This window comes from Drosophila mauritiana, chromosome 3R, assembly GCF_004382145.1.
Source record: "Drosophila mauritiana strain mau12 chromosome 3R, ASM438214v1, whole genome shotgun sequence".
Lineage (NCBI taxonomy): Eukaryota > Metazoa > Arthropoda > Insecta > Diptera > Drosophilidae > Drosophila > Drosophila mauritiana.
In genome coordinates this window covers 10,821,616-10,840,365 of record NC_046670.1, presented here as the reverse complement: position 1 = coordinate 10,840,365, position 18,750 = coordinate 10,821,616, and the positions used below count along the sequence as shown (strand labels likewise).

General features: G+C 43.4%; 1 protein-coding gene across 6 annotated transcripts; it reads left to right on the top strand.

The window, feature by feature from the left end:
- The first annotated feature begins 1,801 nt into the window (after positions 1-1,801).
- Positions 1,802-18,463, top strand: LOC117144737 (organic cation transporter protein). 6 transcript variants are annotated; one of them, XR_004459655.1, is made up of 8 exons: positions 1,802-2,365; positions 13,268-13,686; positions 13,751-13,997; positions 14,663-14,930; positions 15,139-15,430; positions 16,441-16,767; positions 16,829-17,257; positions 17,906-18,463. XR_004459655.1 is itself a non-coding variant. In XM_033310087.1 (8 exons), exons 3-8 carry the CDS (start codon positions 13,282-13,284, stop codon positions 16,982-16,984), a joined length of 1,695 nt encoding a protein of 564 aa, XP_033165978.1. In that variant the 5' UTR covers positions 4,874-5,020; positions 5,659-5,961; positions 13,268-13,281; the 3' UTR covers positions 16,985-18,463. The 6 variants fall into 6 exon arrangements, 5 of the variants coding, with proteins under 5 accessions (XP_033165976.1, XP_033165978.1, XP_033165977.1 ...); XM_033310087.1 differs by lacking the exon at positions 1,802-2,365 and adding exons at positions 4,874-5,020; positions 5,659-5,961 and having other exon boundaries at positions 16,829-18,463; XM_033310086.1 differs by lacking the exon at positions 1,802-2,365 and adding exons at positions 4,874-5,020; positions 5,596-5,961 and having other exon boundaries at positions 16,829-18,463.
- Positions 18,464-18,750: the final 287 nt, after the last annotated feature.

Below are 18,750 nucleotides of genomic sequence, written 5' to 3'. Positions count from 1 at the left end.
GATTAAAACTAAATTAGTTTTCTATCTGCATGCTGTAAATCAAAGTTAATATTGTAGTACATTTCTAATCAGTGCTTGTACTTTCCTAACTTCGAATATTCTAACCAGGCTTTTTTGAGAACAACCAACCGATTATCTGAGATCAGTCAGTCGGCATAATTGAATCAAATGGTTCTCACACACTGCCCAAATAAAGAAAACAGATTGCTGGTGTCAAGGAGTTGCGAACGCAACCATCAACCGCAGACCATCCCCGTTGAAGTGGCTGACAGGACGAAGGACCCTTGTCTGGTACATATCGATTAGCGCCTTGCATCCAAACCAGAGCAAATCCATTCTGTGAATCTCTGTGGCGGCACACGACCCAAGCACCGAGCACTCTTCCGCAAGGATAATCCCACCCCACTCCGAATTTCGCTCCGACCTTCGACCGCAATTCGCTGCGGCTGCTTCAAACTGCCTCGAAGCAATTGTCTGCGAAATTGTTTGTTTATTTTGATGTTGTTTAATGCGTGCTAAGTCCCTGCCATTTCATGCGCTTCGATTCGCCGCGCCAGAATATCCTGGGAAAACCAAACATTCCTGGCGTTGGAAGTTGAGGTGAGTTTTTGACGGGAAAACCGGAAAGCTTCTCATGGGAGCTTGACAAGGAAAATTGGTTGGAAAATTGTCTTCCTGCGCTTAAGCTTTCCATACAGAACTTATAGTGCATCCGATGATATCCTGGCATGCAAATCCAAAAGTTTAAATATAATGACAATCTAGGCTGCTTTACATTTCCTGGGCTAAGCAAATAAAATTACGAAAAATAATACTCATCAAAAGTACCATAATTCAAGCAAATATTTCATAATAAATCTTGGATTTAGGTTTTTCAACATGTCCTCGGTTTTGCCAAACTTCAGCGCTCTTATTTGAAATTTGCATATTTCGCGATAAAAGCCTGTCAAATCGAAATCATCACGAGCAACTGAAATCGCAGAAACATATTGATGACCGGGTTCAATGAGGCTTACGGATTCAGACGCGGATGACATTCAGCTGTCGCCCGCGCACTTCACATCACTTCTCAATGAGCAAACAAGTGAGCTTTCGGTTCGAAACTAGTAATCAATGAACGTGTAAATACATTTTAATGAACCCCCAAATAAACGAACTTGCTGCTGTTCTTTTTGCTGTGAATTGTAAAACAAAACCAAAACAAACAAGCCGTGCAAAAAAAAAATACACAAGCAAACGACATGCAGTTGGGGAGCAGGCGAAGTTTAAATACTCTTTATTACTTACTTATTAAATAAATGAGCATAATAAAAAACATAAATATTCTTTGAAACTTAATATGTAAGTTCCTAAAATATCATTTTTTAATTATCAAAATTTATTATATTTTTAATTATACTTTATTTCTATGTTTGTATACTTTTTTTTAATATTTTTGGGGAGCTTTAAAGTCTTGTAAAGAGGACTTTTAAATGGAAGAAAAGGAACAACCGCTTAAGCTAACGGTTATGTTTCTTAAATGGTTGGAGCATGCAAAACACCCTAGGCCATAGCGATTGAAAAAATTGTTTAAAGAATTTCTGATGTGGTGTTAATTACCCAGGCATTTAGCCAGCTTTCGTTCTGGCGTGCTGCAAGCATATGAAAAATCATACAGTGCCCTCTTCTGCGGCGGAATGTTTCCGTTGAATCGTGAATTTCGGTAGCCCCAGCCGAAGGCGACGCCAATCGCTTCAGACTCTGGGGGCTTCGCTGACCAGCCAGCCCGCAGTCGGTCAGTCAGTTAGCCACCGTTCGCCGTTCAGTTCACACGTCGCGCCAAGAGGCAATAGCAATCCCGTAGTGCCTGGATCATCCCGACTTTTATCGGGGATCCCATTGAGCCATTGTTGTGGAACTACTTGGACAGTAGTAATGCCACCGAATGCCAACACGTCTGGCCAATTTCGGTTAATTGGAACGTGATTTATGTGGGGCAACGGAGTGAATAGCTCCTATTCCGAGCGCCCTAGCTGCCCATGCCCAGCTGGACAGTCAGTCAACAGCGGAACCCAGCCAATGCCGGTTTGATAAGCGCCGCACGAGCGTGATAAGAGCGGGAAGAAGGCGCCAAGTCGTAAAGCGAGTGTGTGCAGAAACCGAACTAGAAATAGAATTCGAAATCAAAACTGGCCTTGCCAATTCGCGTATCTCGATAATTAGTATATGATCATTAATCAAGGGGCCATATTAGAAGTATAAACAAAACGACGGGCAAAACCGATGGCCAAACGCAAGAGCTTAACCCACGACAGCCCGTCGATGGAACTGGAGCTGCCGCTGCTGGCGCCGCAGGAGCGGAGTCAGCGGAGCAGGAGCGGGACAAGTGAGTATGCCACCACTGCTCCCCATTGGGCCAATAAACCAGTTAACTTGGTCAAAACAAGCTAACTGGCACAGCACACTCACACACATTCACTCGCACTTGGCCATAAATCAGTGACACTTGCACGTTGCAATACAGAAGGAGTTGTTCGCGGGGATGGGGCAGGCAGGGGTTTTTGGGTGCTATACTATACTGCGTACTTGGCTTTGTTATCCCCACCGATCGAATGTGAATGCGAATTATTTGTATGCCACTTAATTTATGGAAAACGTGTAGCGCCAATCCAATTAGAATATTAGTATAAATCAAAGCAAACAAAACTCTCGACTGAAATTGAAACTGAAACCGACTGTCAGCCAAATCAAGTCGAGCCCCTCCCTTATTGAAACACCCCACCCCATTTCTGTTCGGTTCATTGATAAAAGCTCGGTGTTGTTTGATTTCCCACTCAATAGCTAATTATTTCTGTCGTTGGGAAATTATAAATAAATCCAGCAGAATTTGCATTCCATTTGTCTCCCGCTAGAAAAGCAATAAACCAAACCAAAACAACAGCGAATAGTCACATTTATTGTACGAGCGTTTTAAATTGATTAGGAAATACTGTTTCTCGCAGGCAAGTCGAAATATCGCATGCGATAATTTTTCCCCTTTGGTTTTTTCAGCTGTGAAGGGTGGGAAGTTGGCAATGGAAAGGTTATGGAATAAGTATAACAAGTGATACAAAATTTTAAAATTAACAATGCGAATGCATTTATTATAAATTCAACTCATGGGAACTCAAATTTTTCACTAAAATAAGGGAAAATAAAATAATTGACATATTTGTAACAAGTTATTTCAAGTGCTTTACAAAATAAATAAATAAATTAACATCCAATCGATCATCATATACGACTTTTTCTATCAGCACATCTTATATTCTACGACCTAATTTTAACGAGTCTAATCACTCAAAATTCCCAATTGACAGACTGCGATGAGAAATTTATTACATTTTCTTTGAGAACATTGAGACGAATGAGGGAAATCAACAGGATGAATGAATCATGATTTCATTTTCGCCGAATTCTATTTGAAATGAATCATATTCTTAATCAAGGTATTGACTTACCAACCCCTCAGAAAACAAATATTTTCTACTCTTAAGCTGATAACACTTTGAAAATATTTAATAAAGTTAACAGCCCAAAGATATCCCAATAGTAATTTAGACTTCTAGCTTGACTTCACAATTAGCACCCATTTATGACATTCAATTAGCAACAATATAGCCACCGAACAACGATTCTTGTTTGTTATCTTTGACGGAAGCGGGAATGCCTTTGCAACTATGTCTTCTCGTTCGTTTTATTCTAAGCAAATAAATAACAAATTTTCGCGTAATGAGACGAAAGAACAATAAACAAGCGCAGACCCCATAGACCCCGCAGTCATAAATCAATCGTAAAGCAGCCGAATTCCGCCGTAACAACAAAATTCGGGCATTGCCGAAAGAAAAACGAGGGATTGAGGAGATCGCTGTCAATATGAGAATCATAACGCCATAAACGACCACCAGGCATCATAGTACATTGCCATTAAACAATCATCGTCAACTAACTACCCCAAAATAAATACGAGAAACAATACAAAGGCACCCACAAACTACACAGAGAAGTGTCAACAAATTGTCAGAATCATATTTGATGTGATCTATCAGGCAAATTGGTCGCGACCGCTGACGGCTAGATACATTAGGCCCAAACACCCGCTGATCGCCGGTTGGCGGGCGATCTTTCGGCACGCTCCGCCGATTTGCCGCCGATCTCCGCCGCCGTCCGCTGTTCCTTGTGTCGGTCAAACTGCACTTCACACATCGGATATAGCTACAGTCATTCATTTTTCATCAATTGATTTATATCATTACACCTCAGGCGGAAGTGCAAGAGGAGGGCAGCGGCAGTGCTTTGTTGATGTCGAAAGATGAACACTCTTATTTTGTTAGATAGTTTTTTAAATTCGTATCATAAAAGAACCATTCATTCTATCTTATGGAAATACTGTAATACGTTCACACTATTTCATGCTAAATATCTATAATTTTATTTGAATATTTATAACATTTTAGATACGATTTCATTTTATTTCCAACAATATTTGGTAGTAAAAAGTACTTAGCATCTCTAAATTAATTGTCCATTATGATTTCATTTAAAAATGAATAATTGTTTTACTTTTCCCGTGAGCTTCGATATGACGGGGAGTCCCCTTTTGGGGCGTAGTGTATGGCAGTAATGCCGAGTGAAGCGTTGCCGGCGATTAAATAACAACAGCAACAGTTTTGCGCGCCACGCGAGTCGAGAGCCAAAGAGCGCAGAAGAGCGTGTTAAGAGAATGGTCCAAGCTGGCAGCATCCGAGCATCGAATCTGCCAACGTCGCTGCCGGCGTCGCAGTTCGTTGGGGGCGGTGGGGAGAAGGTTATAAAAGTTCTTCGCTTTGGAGACGAGCGCTCAGTTGCTCTTGGTCAGTCGTTGTGTGATGAACTTGAACGCCGCAACAGTCGCCCTTTGCCGTCGCCAGTCGAATCGCATTTTCAGCATCAGCGCCTAGCAAATAGTGCGAATCAAGAGCAGGAAGCGTTGTTGTTGCCGCCAGCAGCCAAAAGACAAGCGGTACGAGTGCGGTACGAGGTCCGAAATTCAAAAACTCTGAGATTCTGGGATTCCGAGATCCCGATATCCGTGGTGTGGGTGCGTGAGTGCGCATAGTATAAAATTAAATAAATAAAACAAGAGCCACAGCAACAGCAACAGCAACAAATGCGAGTGGCAACAATCATGCTATATATACTGGGTTCCGTTGTTGAGATGTGCTAACACATAGGACTCATGATTCCGCCCAAAGACAATTCCGCCAGACAATGTTTGGACAACCCATAAATAATGCGAGCGGGCAGCGGCAGCCCACACAGAATCGCTTGAAATTTCATAATATCAACCTATTATTGTTATTATAATATCGCGTTATTATTTACTAGAGTGCCGCTGCTCTTCGCCACTTATTTACGGTTGTTCAAATTGCAAATTGCAAATTGCTGTTGCTTCAGCGGGCGGAAAACGCGCGCGCGAATCAATTTCCATGCCCCGCGTACCACGCTGCGTATGAGTAATCCCCGAAATGCATCGAATAAATAGCGTGGCAAATGCTCTGCACCCCCACCTGACCACGTGTATCGCATATTCCGTAGAGACCGTAGGGCCGTAGACGCTCGTAAAATCAGACAGCATTTTACGTGTCAGTTTCCGTTTAGTGCGCCTCTAGCCGTAAATTTATTCCAAAAGTGAGAAAAAATAAAAAGAAAAAAAGGAAATAAAAAAACGAAGAGCGTGCGACGGATTTCCGCGCCAAGACAGACAGACACACACCATCAAAACAAAAAGAGCCAGCCGCAGGAAACGGGCTAGGAAGTCGCCATCAGCCCTGCCAATTGTGCAGCAGGACGCGTGCTGCAGGATTGGCTGCGCCCGAACCTGCGACACCAGCAGCAGCAGCAGCAGCAGCAGCACAGCAGCAACAGCAACACCCGCAGCAACTTGTTTTGTCTATCCATAAGGTAAGCTCATTACGCACACAGGCTGCCTGGCGACGTTGGCAACGCGGCAGGACACAGTGCAGAAATCGGTGGGGGGGTGGGGGGTGTGTGAATATATGTCGTGGCATCCTTGCTCGCGGACGTGCCGCCAGCGACATTTGCTTTGCTCTCCTTTGTTTGTTTATTTGTGCGCCTTTTTTTCCTTGCTTTCTTGCTCTGCGTCTGTGTGTGTGTGTGTGTGTGACTTTGTTTTTTTTTTCGCCGCCCGAGTCTATTTGTTTGGCTCTTGCAACAACAACAGCGACAACAAGAAGAACAACAGCAGGATAACAACAATGAGAATAACAACAATGACAACGACAATGACTTTATCCTGACAGATTGTTGAAGGCAGCTTTAGGCAGAATCTGCTCATTCCACTCCAAGGATCCGAATTTGCCTCGAGGATATTCCCGTAAATGGTAACCATAAATGACATAAACGGAAATAGTCTTTAAAAGTAGCCAGCTCATATCCACTAGCATGTATAATGGCAACTTTTATGATACCATAAAATGCGTTGGTTCATATAGCCTTTAAAAAACAACCAACAGTAATTTATTTTCAATGTTAAATGATATATATTTTCATGAGAACTTATAAAATATGCCATTGTAAGCCGCTTCTCTGGCATAAGCAAACAAATATAGAGTGCTTTTACATTCCATCGAGGACTTAAGTTTAGTCAAGGAAAATGTCTAAGGAGCCAAGAGTTCTCATGAAAATGAAATTGAAAACTCCACATGGCTGAGTCCCGAGACACATAACCCGGCATTGAACATATTGAGTAGCTCACAAGCATATTCCAATGGGCATGGGAATCCTGACAATGCACGCCAATGAATCGCAGGGGCGGAGGTCAACGGTGGTGAGCGGTGGGGGGCAGGCAAACAAATATAGCTAGCAATCACCTGGCGCCGGGCCACCCACTCCTTGCCGTAAGATTATGCTAATGGCGGATGCTTTGACTCTCGACTTGCCACTGATTGGAAGCGCATAAAAGTAGCAAATCAGTGCGCACTTTGAAATGGAAATTCTAATCAAAAAGGCGCGCGACCCCACAATAGAGGGGGTGGGGTTGGAGAGGGGCAGGCAGATGGCTGCTTAGCTGGCAAAATTTGAAATTGCCAAACGATTTGCTATTCGATTAACAAGACACGAGTCGCGGAGCATGGGCAAAGGCCCATCTATATGCCCATCAGCAGCCACCGACAAGACCAAATGGAAATAGAATTGTGAATTCATGTTGACAACAATGGATCAGCAGCGGGCACTCACTTAGACATCCATACGGATTTACATTAGGAGTCTAGCTAAACAGATACCAAATATGAATCCAAATACCAAATATGGCCAACGAACTTGGAAATACCCTATGCGAAAGTGGATCTTTGATTGACAGTGGTTAAATTTTTGACCACTTGCGTATTTCTCGGTAGGATGGGCATTCCTCTTATCGTCTAAAGAGCTTTCTTGGAAACCATTTACAACTAGCAAAGCATATATTTGTTTAACTAAACATTATTGACAGAAAGCATCTTAATTTTAAATGGAGTACCCATATACCTTTTGTTAGCTCAATTTCGCCCATGGCTGATGACCTATATTCTTTTGTGTTGCACTACAACACTGGACCGATTCCGGCTGCGAGTCCGGTTGTATCCTGTGCATCGCATCTCTGACTTTGTTTACAGCTAAATGCAGCCAGGGCCGGACTCAACTGAACCGAACCGAGCCAAACCAAACCAAACTGAACTGAGCTGAACTGGGCAGGACATACCAGCAGCAGCTGCACGGTAGGCGGCAAGCGGAAGGAAGCCAGTAAGGACCCTTCAAAAGTGAACGAGAACAAAACGGAATTGCCATATTGCAATGTTTCCACTAACCTATAGGTATAAACCTCCCCAAATGCCCCACTCGCAATTCTTGCTAAATAAAAGATATCCGCAGATGAACGGTTTTGAGATGAATTTGTTGCGAGTGCGATGAAGTGATGGAGGCGGGTTGGAGGCACCCAAAGGTAGCGGAAATTTGCATAATATATCGACAAACAGACACACACACGCACACATGTGGCAACAAAACGCCCACCTCATAAAAACTTTCAAATACTTTGTGGCTGCCTTTTCAATTGATTCGAATTGATTTGATCCTTGTTCGTGGTTGGGCTTGTGCGAAGGGGAGCACACTTCATTGTAATGATTTTGGCATTTGAAAATTTGTGAAAATGTGCCATTTTACGAAATCCGATCACACAAAATTGTCAAGCTGCCTTCAATTTGTGGCAATCAAATGTGTTCGAGGGTTTTGTGGCTTTGGCTGGGCTTATAAAGTTGCAAATGTGTTCTCGCATTGATATGAAAAATGCTGACATATGCTCCTTTTTATTGCCAGGACTTGACTTCATTTGCCAAACATGAGGTGAATTTGCAGTCAATTGACAAAATTATATAAGAATTTGACAATACCATTTCAAATTATACATCATAAAATGAGAAGAGATAATTAAATGGTTTAAAAAAGGAATTTGATATTCAAACAATGTTTTACACATGTTAAAGAAAAAGTATCTAAAATATGTTATGAATATTTCGCTAGACTTGTTTTTCTCAAAATTAATGATGCGTGAAATTTGCCTTTTAATGACGGTCAAAGTTTTCTTTGGACGGAGCCGATTCGTATATTTTCTTTGCATTTGTTTTTCACCGGAAAAATGGCCGTAAAACGCAAGGTTTGGGAGTAAATTCGTTTATTGGCTGATTTACTTCGGAATTAGTCACATTAGTTTTCTGGCTCAAGCGGCCGGATCGGATTCGTGTTGTTTATGGATTCGTTTTTGAATTTGTTTACCCAGTGCCAAAATCAATTGTGTTAATGGCAAGGCGTGGGGTCGTAAATTTCACCAACCAAAAGATCGACCCATTATCGGTCGTTTCGAGCACGTTCGTGCGCAAATCGGCGATATAGAAAGTTAAAGTTGAATTGTTTATACTGAAAATGGTGCGTTGTGCGGGCGCAAATCGAATTTGAATTGCCATTATTTACTATCGCCACAGGCAACTAGCAGCCAGCAGGCAGCAGCCAGCAGACGGCGGAATTAAATGCAATTCGCTAGACGTTGCGCATACGCCCCGTGGTGCAGCGATGCTGTTACTTATCCGAAAGCGGCTGCCACACAGTTGCAATTAGTCTGACAAGTGATGAAGTGAGGCTGGCCAATGCTATACGATGACGAGCCGTCATCCGGCGGTATGTCGTCTCGCTCCTGCAACCCCTAGCCACCATCCGGCATCGTCATCGCTCATCCGCACCGAGGGCACTTGTCGGAGAAACGGAAGCGCAGCTCGTTGCTGCGTGCAAGTGTCTGAAGATTACTATTACCCACTTGGCAGAGCATTCGCTCGCCACCCCGTCGCTTCCCCAGCGGCGGTGAATGCATAATAAACAAATCAAATCCTATAAATGTGCAAATTAGCTGGCAACGTCACCGAGCCATGCTTGCACAAATGCAGATGCAGGCGTCATCATTATCATCATCATCACCAGCCCAAACGAACCCAAACCCATACCACCCCATCCCATCCCATCCCGCCCCTCGGCACTCTCAATTCTCTTTTCTATCATGGCATGAAAGTGAATGCACTTTTATATGCATGACGGCTAATTACAGCGGCAATTTGTCTGCCTCTCCTGCCAGTAGCCACCCACCCAAAAGCCGCCCCACCCCACCTCTTCGCTCCCCAGAGCTAAACGCTTGCCTTTGTATTAGAAATATTTAGCACATTTCGGCTTTTGTGACTATGACGCTTATGAGATTCTTTCGCATTCCTGATTATCTACACTCGGCTGGTCGTAATTGCCTGGGGAAAGCCCCCTCAATTTGTCATTGTGCTACTTAAAGTGCCACAAAAATTCAGATGAACGGGAGCAGTTAGTTAAATGTAAAGGAAAGGTATATAAATATCTGGACTTTCATTATATATTATATTATATATAATTATTCATATATAACTGCAACAAATGATACTTAAATATAAACTTAATTAAAACTTTTCGGATTTTCCTTTAGTCAGTTTTAATGTTTAGTAGACGGAAATACCAAAAAAAAAGTTTCCATTATCTGTATGAAATACAAAACGCCAATAATGCTATGGAAACTTGGCTCTCACGCACACTTTCGGCTAATTAAATTTGTTATTCATTAATATTTTACAACCAGCGGTAGTAATTTTTCGCATTTTTATGCAAATATGAGTAGCAAGATAGACGCGCACTCTCTTTCACCCGTTGTCAATTGTCTTTAGCGCCGCATTTCGTCGCTTTTTTTTAATTAACCACGAATGGAAGCTAAGCAAATTATTAATGGCCAGTGGGAGAGAGCTCTGGCATTGACTTTTCAATTGAAACAAATCATTATTAGAGGAGCTTGTGTGGATCGTGTTCAATTGAGGCGCCCTGGCGCTGGTGGAGCGTGTCAAGAGATCGCGCCCAGACGCATCCGCCTCCGGAGCTTTGCCAGGTCCCTGGGAACCCGCAGATATGTGGACATCACCAGTGGGAGCGGGATGTGTGTGCACTTTTATGATCGTGCATGGCATTATAATTTGTTATTTATGGCTGCAATGTAAACGTAATTACCAATTGGACATGGGCCATTGCCGTTTGATTTGCATGGGGTGTGAAACTGTCTATATAGATAGTACTATCTTTGGCAGTACAATGGGCCTGATATGCATACAAAAAAGGAAAGAGCGATTTGAACCAGTTTCTCATACTACGGCTAGCTGTCGGTTAACTAGGCAGTTGATTGAGTGGTACATTCATTTACCTATCGTTGGAATGTATATAAATCCGATTAATATTAATTTGCACATCAGAAAGCAAATTCAATAAATTGAAAAGCTTATCACTTTTAGAAAGTACACACTTAACTTCAATAAAATGATTTACTTTATGATTGGATTAGGAAATATATACATTATTTAAGTTACTCTTCGAATTATCTAGTTGAGCCAATTAAATCCGCGCGCCAATTATTTTCAATTAATGCCTGTGCAGAGACGAATTATAGGACTAATCCATCTTCGACAGCTTCCAATTAGTTTATTAAATTGATTTAATCCCACAAACCAGGAACCTGTCGATTTGTCTGTCATACCAGCAAGTGCCAGCGAATGGGGAGCTGGGCAGGAATAGGGGCCCGAATGGACAACTGGGGTGTGACCAGAGCGACAACAGCTGCTGAATGCAATTAGCGTTATTTTCAGCGTGCCACGATATTGCACATACGCCATGTGCGCCGCGAGTTGAAGGTAAACGGCGACGACGACGTAGTTTATAGCATTGAAATTGAGCCGTTGTGCCCACACGACATGGCGACGTCGCGACGACCTTCGGCGGACACCAGTGGCACTTGCAACTGCGACAGCAGCCGCCCAGTAACTCCGCTGGCCCAAAAGCTGGAGCCAACTGCAAACTGCAGCTGGCCAAGAGGGGGTGGCCCATAAAATTGATAATTAATTATCCTGCCAGGCAGCATAGAATGGGTTGGGTGGTCGGTCGCTCCAGCCCGCGGCTTTTCCCGGACACGCTTCGCTTATTCCTGTTTACAAGTGCGTGAAAATGTGCGCTCAACTGCTTATCACGTGCGGCGTATGGCGTGAATTTTACTGCCACAACCACTGCTGCAGCTTCTGCTGCTGCGGCTGCTACTGCTGCTGCTGCTGCTGCAGCCACTGTGATGCGGTGTGGTGGCCACTGGCCACATATGCTAAGTCCCCTTCTAAATGGAATATCTCTTCCGGGGGTTTGGACACGCCCCCCGCCGCCTGGGCATTTGCAAATTTAACTAACGGCTCCCGGGAATCGTGCCATAAATGTTGGCTCCGTTGATTGATATACGCGGGAACTTGATTCATGGGGACACATAGTGATATCCTTGCTGTTGACAAGTCATGTGAAAGGAGAGATTTGATATTGTGCATAGTTTTAAACTCTATGAATTTAAGCGCATTTAATTAATTCAGATTTAAAGAAAAAACTTAGTAATCACTTTAACCATTACCTTTCAATAAATTGAGTATTATTCAGTGCTTTAACTACACACATACTAAACTGGGTTAAGAAAATCCTACTACTTTGTGACATATAATAGAGTTAGTATTCTACAAACTAACTGAATAATTCCAAATCCTTTCAAACTAACTCGTTTTCACTGCGTGCTTGCTTAATTTGGCTTACTAATACCCCGCAAATAAATCAACTGAACGGAATTAAACATTTAAGTCGGCTAATTCGAGACGAAAACTTTGCCCGCCTGCTGCCTACTTTTGGGCATTGATACCTTCGGCTACTTGGGCCGCGGGCTCAATTCAGCTATATCTGGTATATATGGACCCATTCTGGGCAAATCCCAGACAAAGCCAATGCGCTACAAAAGCCCCACTGGTCAGTGGCCACAAAAGAAAACGCAAACAGAGCAAAGCGGAGAAAGGATGCGAACGGAATGGATGGGGCAGAAGTTCAACTAGCAAACTGAGCTAAGGGACACGAACATGGCAGGAGCAATCTACTCCACCTCATCCTCATCCTCCTCCTGCCTCCGTCCACCCCGACGCAATTACATTAAATCTTGGCTATTATTCTTTTACTTTGTAGTGCTAGCTGGCTCGGTTCGCTTCAGTTCTCCATCCTCGGTGCTCGGCACCAACTTTTGCCTTGCCGGAGACCAGGCTGCTGTAGTTAATCGCCTCCAACGTGATTGAATTCCATCGAACGCAGGTTGACCAATGACCGGGACTTGGGCATCAGAACCCTTCAAGGGGCCAGGAGGCAGGGGGCTTGTCCTAATAAATGAAATAGAGCCGCTTGACTTGACTGCATTCGGGCTTGACTGTTTCTGAGAGGCTTTGGCCTCCGACTCCGAGTTGGATTATGGCCAGTCACTGACCACTTAACTAATTGCTCCTTTGTGTGCTCCTGACACGGGCAATAAAATTAATTCCCCTGCCCGCAGAAGTCGATTATTTGCATGTTCCCCTAAGTCAATCTGCATCTTTGCTAGTTATTTATCATCGGTTGATGGAAAATTAGAAATAAATCATTAGTAACTAGTTCTTATGATTTGATTATTTAGTATAAGGTCAGTAGCTTTCATTCATTTCATTACCCAACAAACTATATTGTTTATTTAGATGATTAAAGATTAAAGATTCTTTAAATGTCTTTGTCAAATATTGCTTACTAGAGTTCTTTGTCTGATAATTCATTGTCACCTTTCTGATTTCAGTTCCTTTGTGCATCATGCACGACTCCGCCAAACAATCCCCCACCACCAGCCCCACCATCCCGCCCAAACAGCAGGCAGCGACGCCTCAGTCGCCAGCAGCGGCGGTGAGCGGACTGGATCCGGCGGACGATGAGGACGAGACCGACGTGATCGGCGACCTGATGGGCCACTACGGCAAGTGGCAGTTGCTGATGACGGTGCTGCTGTCGCTCTTCCAGGTGCCCAACACCTTCCACATATCCTCGTCCATCTACCAGGCGGCCAACAAGGACTTTTGGTGCCAGCGCCCAGCGCAATTCCAGCACATGCCAGTGGCCACCTGGCGGAACTTAAGTGGCTCCGTCGACAACTGCCGGCGATGGGAGGGCATCGATTGGAGTCAAGTGAGCAATGAAACCACGCTGCCATTAGACTGGAAGGTAAGACGCTAACCTAAAATGCTTAAAATTAACAGAATGAGCTAAAATATCCCTATTGAGTTAGACACCAGCGGAGATGGATAAAAAGTTGGTGGCATGCGAGAAATGGGAGTACGAGACCAACGACAATGTCGGTAACACCTGGACATCGCAGTGGGATCTGGTCTGCGAGAAGGAGCACCTAAAGAACGTGGCCGAGATGTTCTTCCTGCTGGGCGTGGCAACAGGTGGCATTATCTCCGGCTATTTATCGGACAAGTTTGGCCGCAAGACAATGCTCTTCATATCGGCCGTGCTGCAGACCATATTCGGTGAGTGTCTCTCGAGCCTTAAAGGCCATTTCATTCCCCTCGCACACTCACACACACACACACACCACTGGCCGCCTCATCCCACCTCATATATACCCCTGAATATACGGAAGTCACACCGACATTGGCCCTGACGATGTCCTCCTCCGTTGACTGTGAACTTGGCCATGTCGGGGGGTCAACACGAGCACATCGAGTGGCTCTCTGCGGGTTTTGTGGGGCCGGGCTGTCAGGTGGTCGTTGCTGCAGTTGTGGCTGACTGGCTCTTGCCAGCCTTGTTGTCCTTGTTGATTAAATCTCTCACAATGTATAATTGAAATTTGCATTCGAAAGGACATTACTAATGAGGGACTGGCATCGAGGGTGGGCACGTGTGCGGAATTGCTTTTGATTGCGAGGCTGCTGGGGATTCCTAGGACATTTCTCAAAGCGTTAATTAACTGTTAAGCGTATTACCACACTAACCTTAAATTACTACAAATTTAAACATTTTAACTGCAGCATTGAATTTGAAGCATTGGCCTGGCATTCAAATTTTTTCTTTCAACTAGTCGTATACGTGATATTCAAAGTGTCGTAGCATTTTTCTGTCATCTTGGGCCATTTCCCAAGCCAATTAAGAAATTATCATAACGTCTAATTGTGGCATTGTATATTTCATTTAGGTCTCTGGCTCTATATCTGCAGCTCCTTTGAGCTTTATCTCACACTTCGCGCTCTGCTTGGTCTGGTATCGGTATCGGTCACCTACTCCGGTCTGATCCTAGCCATTGAGTATGTGGATGGCAAGTGGAGAACCATCGCCGGAATGTACAACCTGTTTCCACTGCCAATCTCCTACATGATCATCTCGGGCCTGGCCTATCTGACCCAGGATTATCAACGCCTACAGCTGTGCATCGGCATTCCGGGGATCTTCCTGTGCTTTCTTTGGTAAGTCTTTGATCGTCTTGGGCAGGTAAACTATCAGCATAATATATGGCATGAAAACAGATGTGTATATAGATCACAGACCATGTGAATAAATAAGAAAACAGCGCGTGGGTGTTTCGCCACTATAAACAGAGTGGCATAATTGCCGCGGCACATGTTTCCTGCGCTAAATTTGATTTGATTAATTTTGGGTGCTTCTGTACGTTAGGTTTGTGGTGCCGGAATCGCCGCGCTGGCTGCTGGTCAAGGGTCGGATCGATGAAGTGCGTCGAATTATTGAGGCGGCCGCCAAGTTCAATGGTCGCCAGCTGCCCGCCGATTATCAACTGACGCCGCCGACGCAGGAGAGCAGTACGCAGGACGTTACCTACCTGTTCCGCTCCAGTTACCTGCGCCGCATCTCCATCTGCTTCTTCTGCATCTGGTTCACCATGAATCTGGTCTACTACGGCATTATTCTTAACATGAGCTCCTTTGGCGGCAATGTCTACTTGAATTCGGTAAGTTGTGCTGCTCTTAAGACATTAAGTATACGCAGAGTGGGCGCAGGGAAATCCACTTAGGCAAATCATCGGCGACGGCATGGGAATCTTCAGCCGAAATCTTGTTAACATATAGGATCAATCAGGCATTTAGCCACTGCCAAGAGGTTCACCATTTTCGGTGGCACTGATGGCCACCTAATTGGATTTGTCAGCAATTCCATCAGACGCTGACTAAAGACTGTCGTCTGTTCGATGTCAAGTGTTCTCCGACTGGCTGGACGGTGTGAAAATGTGCTTGCAATCGAATTATAATGTTACTGGCCCACACCCACCTCCAATCCATCCACCATATAGTAGATAAATCCTGTCGCGGCCGCAGCGCCACTCGCAGCCATCTTAGCCCCTTCCACCTGGCAGATGGCCAGCAGAATGTTGAGCACAGTGCTGGCGGGCCTTGAGTGTACAAAATGTTCGGCATGTTTGGCATTTGTTCGGGATTTGATTGTTTTAAAGCACTAAGCACCTAATGTTGTCCGAAATCCATGTTTGTTTTGTTTTTTTCTTTTTGTGTGGAACGAAAAGCTAATGGAATTAGTGGGCTAAAGATGTTCAGTTCGCACTAGACATGTCTATGACTATAGATTTTCTTACAGGTAAAAATGTTTTAATGTATAATTAAATAGCTATGTACTACATTTCAATATTTTTATTAAATAAAAACCCTAAATAACCCAAAATCATCCACTTACATGACATGTGTTTATTAAGCACATTATTTTTGTCCAATTCGAGTCCAATTTTCTCGACTTTTCCAAGCCATCTGCTCAGCACTGTCCAGCATTCGACAATGGGCGTGACAGCGAGGTTTTCAGCTAATTTATTGCATAATTTATTTTGACAACGCCGGGCGCACCTTTGATGCCGCTCTGATTTAATGCGCCCAGCCGACAGCTGACATCTTGTCCACTTGCCCTGCTCGTCCTCATCCCCTCCTGAATGTTATGTTTTATCTATCTTTTCCACAGGCGCTAGCTGGCCTAGTCGAAATACCCGCCATCGCCGTGGCCATGTACATCATCACCAAAGTGGGCAAGAAGTGGCTCTTTTGCGCCACTTTGATCTGTGCCGGCGTCGCCTGCTGCTGTGCGGCGATCACCGAGGGGCATGCGGATTTGCTCTGGCTGAAGATCACATTCCTGATGATGGGCAAGTTCACCATCAGTGCTGGCAATACCATAATGCCGGTGTACACGGCGGAACTGTATCCCACACCCATACGCAATGTGGGCGTGGGTGCCTGCAACGTGGCCGCCGGTTTGGCCTTGATCCTCACACCTTACCTGTCGCTACTGGTGAGTTTATATCACCTTATCTCATAAGGATTACCCGTAACCCTGAACTTATGTCTTTCAGAACAAGATCGAGGGCCACCTCTTGATGACCCTGCTCACCGCCTGGAGCATCTTTGGCGGCTTTGTGGTGCTCTTCCTGCCTGAAACCGCTGTGCGTCAGAAGACAGACAACCAGGGTGGCTCAAGTGCCAATGCCAGTGCCGCCAAACAGGTGTAATGACCGCCATTGCCAATCCTAACCTGCTCAGCCCCCGAGGAACAAAGTATTTTGGCTGGTCCAAAGTATGCCGATTAGAAGTCAGCGTAGCCAACGCAGTTGCTGTCTCTCTGCCCCCCACTTAACCCCCAACCTGCCACGCCACCCGACATATCCACCGCCTGAAGCCACCTGAAATGTATGGTAACGATTCGATGAATGTCCAAAAGTAATGCCAATTCGCTAGAGAACGTCACATGTCAGGCAGGACCTTGTTTGCGTAGCACGTAGTGAGTATGTATCTTAACAATTAACTAACAACAATGGCTTGTAGCTTATGTCATAATCTAAGTACTGAAAACACACAGAACACCCAGAATGTTACCAAAAACACTCGAAGTAGCTTAAGTTCTTCGGTTCCCATCGAAGGTTATAAATTTGACCCAAGTTTAGGGAGGGTTTGCAACGGGAGTTTACAAATTTATTTTAATACAGCTTTATTATATTATTTCATAATTTTATTTAAATGGTTTTAAAAATAAGAAAGTATTTTTTTGTACGAAATTGCGCCACAAGCTCCCTAGGAAAAATAATAAAAGAAACATTTTTGAAAATACCCAGTAAACACAGAGCGCTTTAATTACGAAATTACCAATTCAATTACAAACGAATTAAAGTTCACACAAAGAAAAAATTAGAAAAACAATTTATAATGTTGTCAATATGTCTTGTCAATATCTCAACGTATGCATAATCTCGTCGTCGTCGTCGTCTTCTTGTTGTCTATTAATAAATGTTTTCCAAATACGAGATGAATAAGCAGAGCAGCTCAATCTTCCAGAGAAAAGAGAAATGAGAATGGCAGATTTAAGCGACCATTTGTAATCTCTAGTAATCGTAGTCAATTAATCCTTAGTCTACCCTTAAACGTATCTACAACAGATCAGTCTCTAAGTATCGGTCAATTATGGATTTGTATATATTGTCTGTTTGTGTGCGGAGACACAGGACATACAAGGAGTTTTACTGTTTGGAGCCATCAAAGAATATATGTATATGAAATGAACAAATAAATTTCCAATATAATGCATTTAACAATGTATACAATTATGTGTATATGGATATGTGTGCGTTTGTGTATGTATATGTAGAGAAAAACAAAAACAATCAAATTAGAGAAAGCCAACCTGTTGAATTACTTGTTGTACTTACCTACCAAGTTGTTATGTGCTCATTTGTATTTTGTATTATTTTTCGCAATATTATGTCGCTTATTTTACATTTACTTTTGTTGCCTATTGTACTTACCCGCTAAGATCATATCAGCTTTGTTATGTATTTGTCATTAGTAAGAGATTTCTTTAAGCTTCAAACAAACGGAATACCCGAATCTAAAACAACATTAAATTAATTGTTAAGTTAAAGTGTTGAGCGAAACACTGACATAAATTTATGAAAATTGTTGTAAATCAAAATTACCAAAGCAAACGCAATTATAGTGTCAAAATAAAACATAAATAAATAAATAAAAACAAAACCAATTGTGTTGATATGGAGAGTCCTGGCGGAAGTGAATCTCACTCAAGTCGAGCGAAAGCTTTCGCAGGCCTATGCCAAATCAATTGATCGTGGGGTAGTCGAAGCTTTGAGTTGAGCTTTTTCGATACTGGCAATGCCTTGCATATACAGAGGTGGTCAAAAGTATTTACACAACGAGCTTTTTTTTCAATTGTCAACTAATTGAAAAAAAAGCTCGTTGTGTAAATACAGAGGTGGTCAAAAGTATT

Coding starts and splice junctions, on each gene's coding strand:
- LOC117144737 (XM_033310085.1), top strand. CDS start 2,263: ATGGCCAAACGCAAGAGCTTAACCCACGACAGCCCGTCGATGGAACTG. Junction 13,998..14,662: donor CGTGCTGCAGACCATATTCG/GTGAGTGTCTCT, acceptor TATTTCATTTAG/GTCTCTGGCTCTATATCTGC. Junction 14,931..15,138: donor ATCTTCCTGTGCTTTCTTTG/GTAAGTCTTTGA, acceptor TCTGTACGTTAG/GTTTGTGGTGCCGGAATCGC.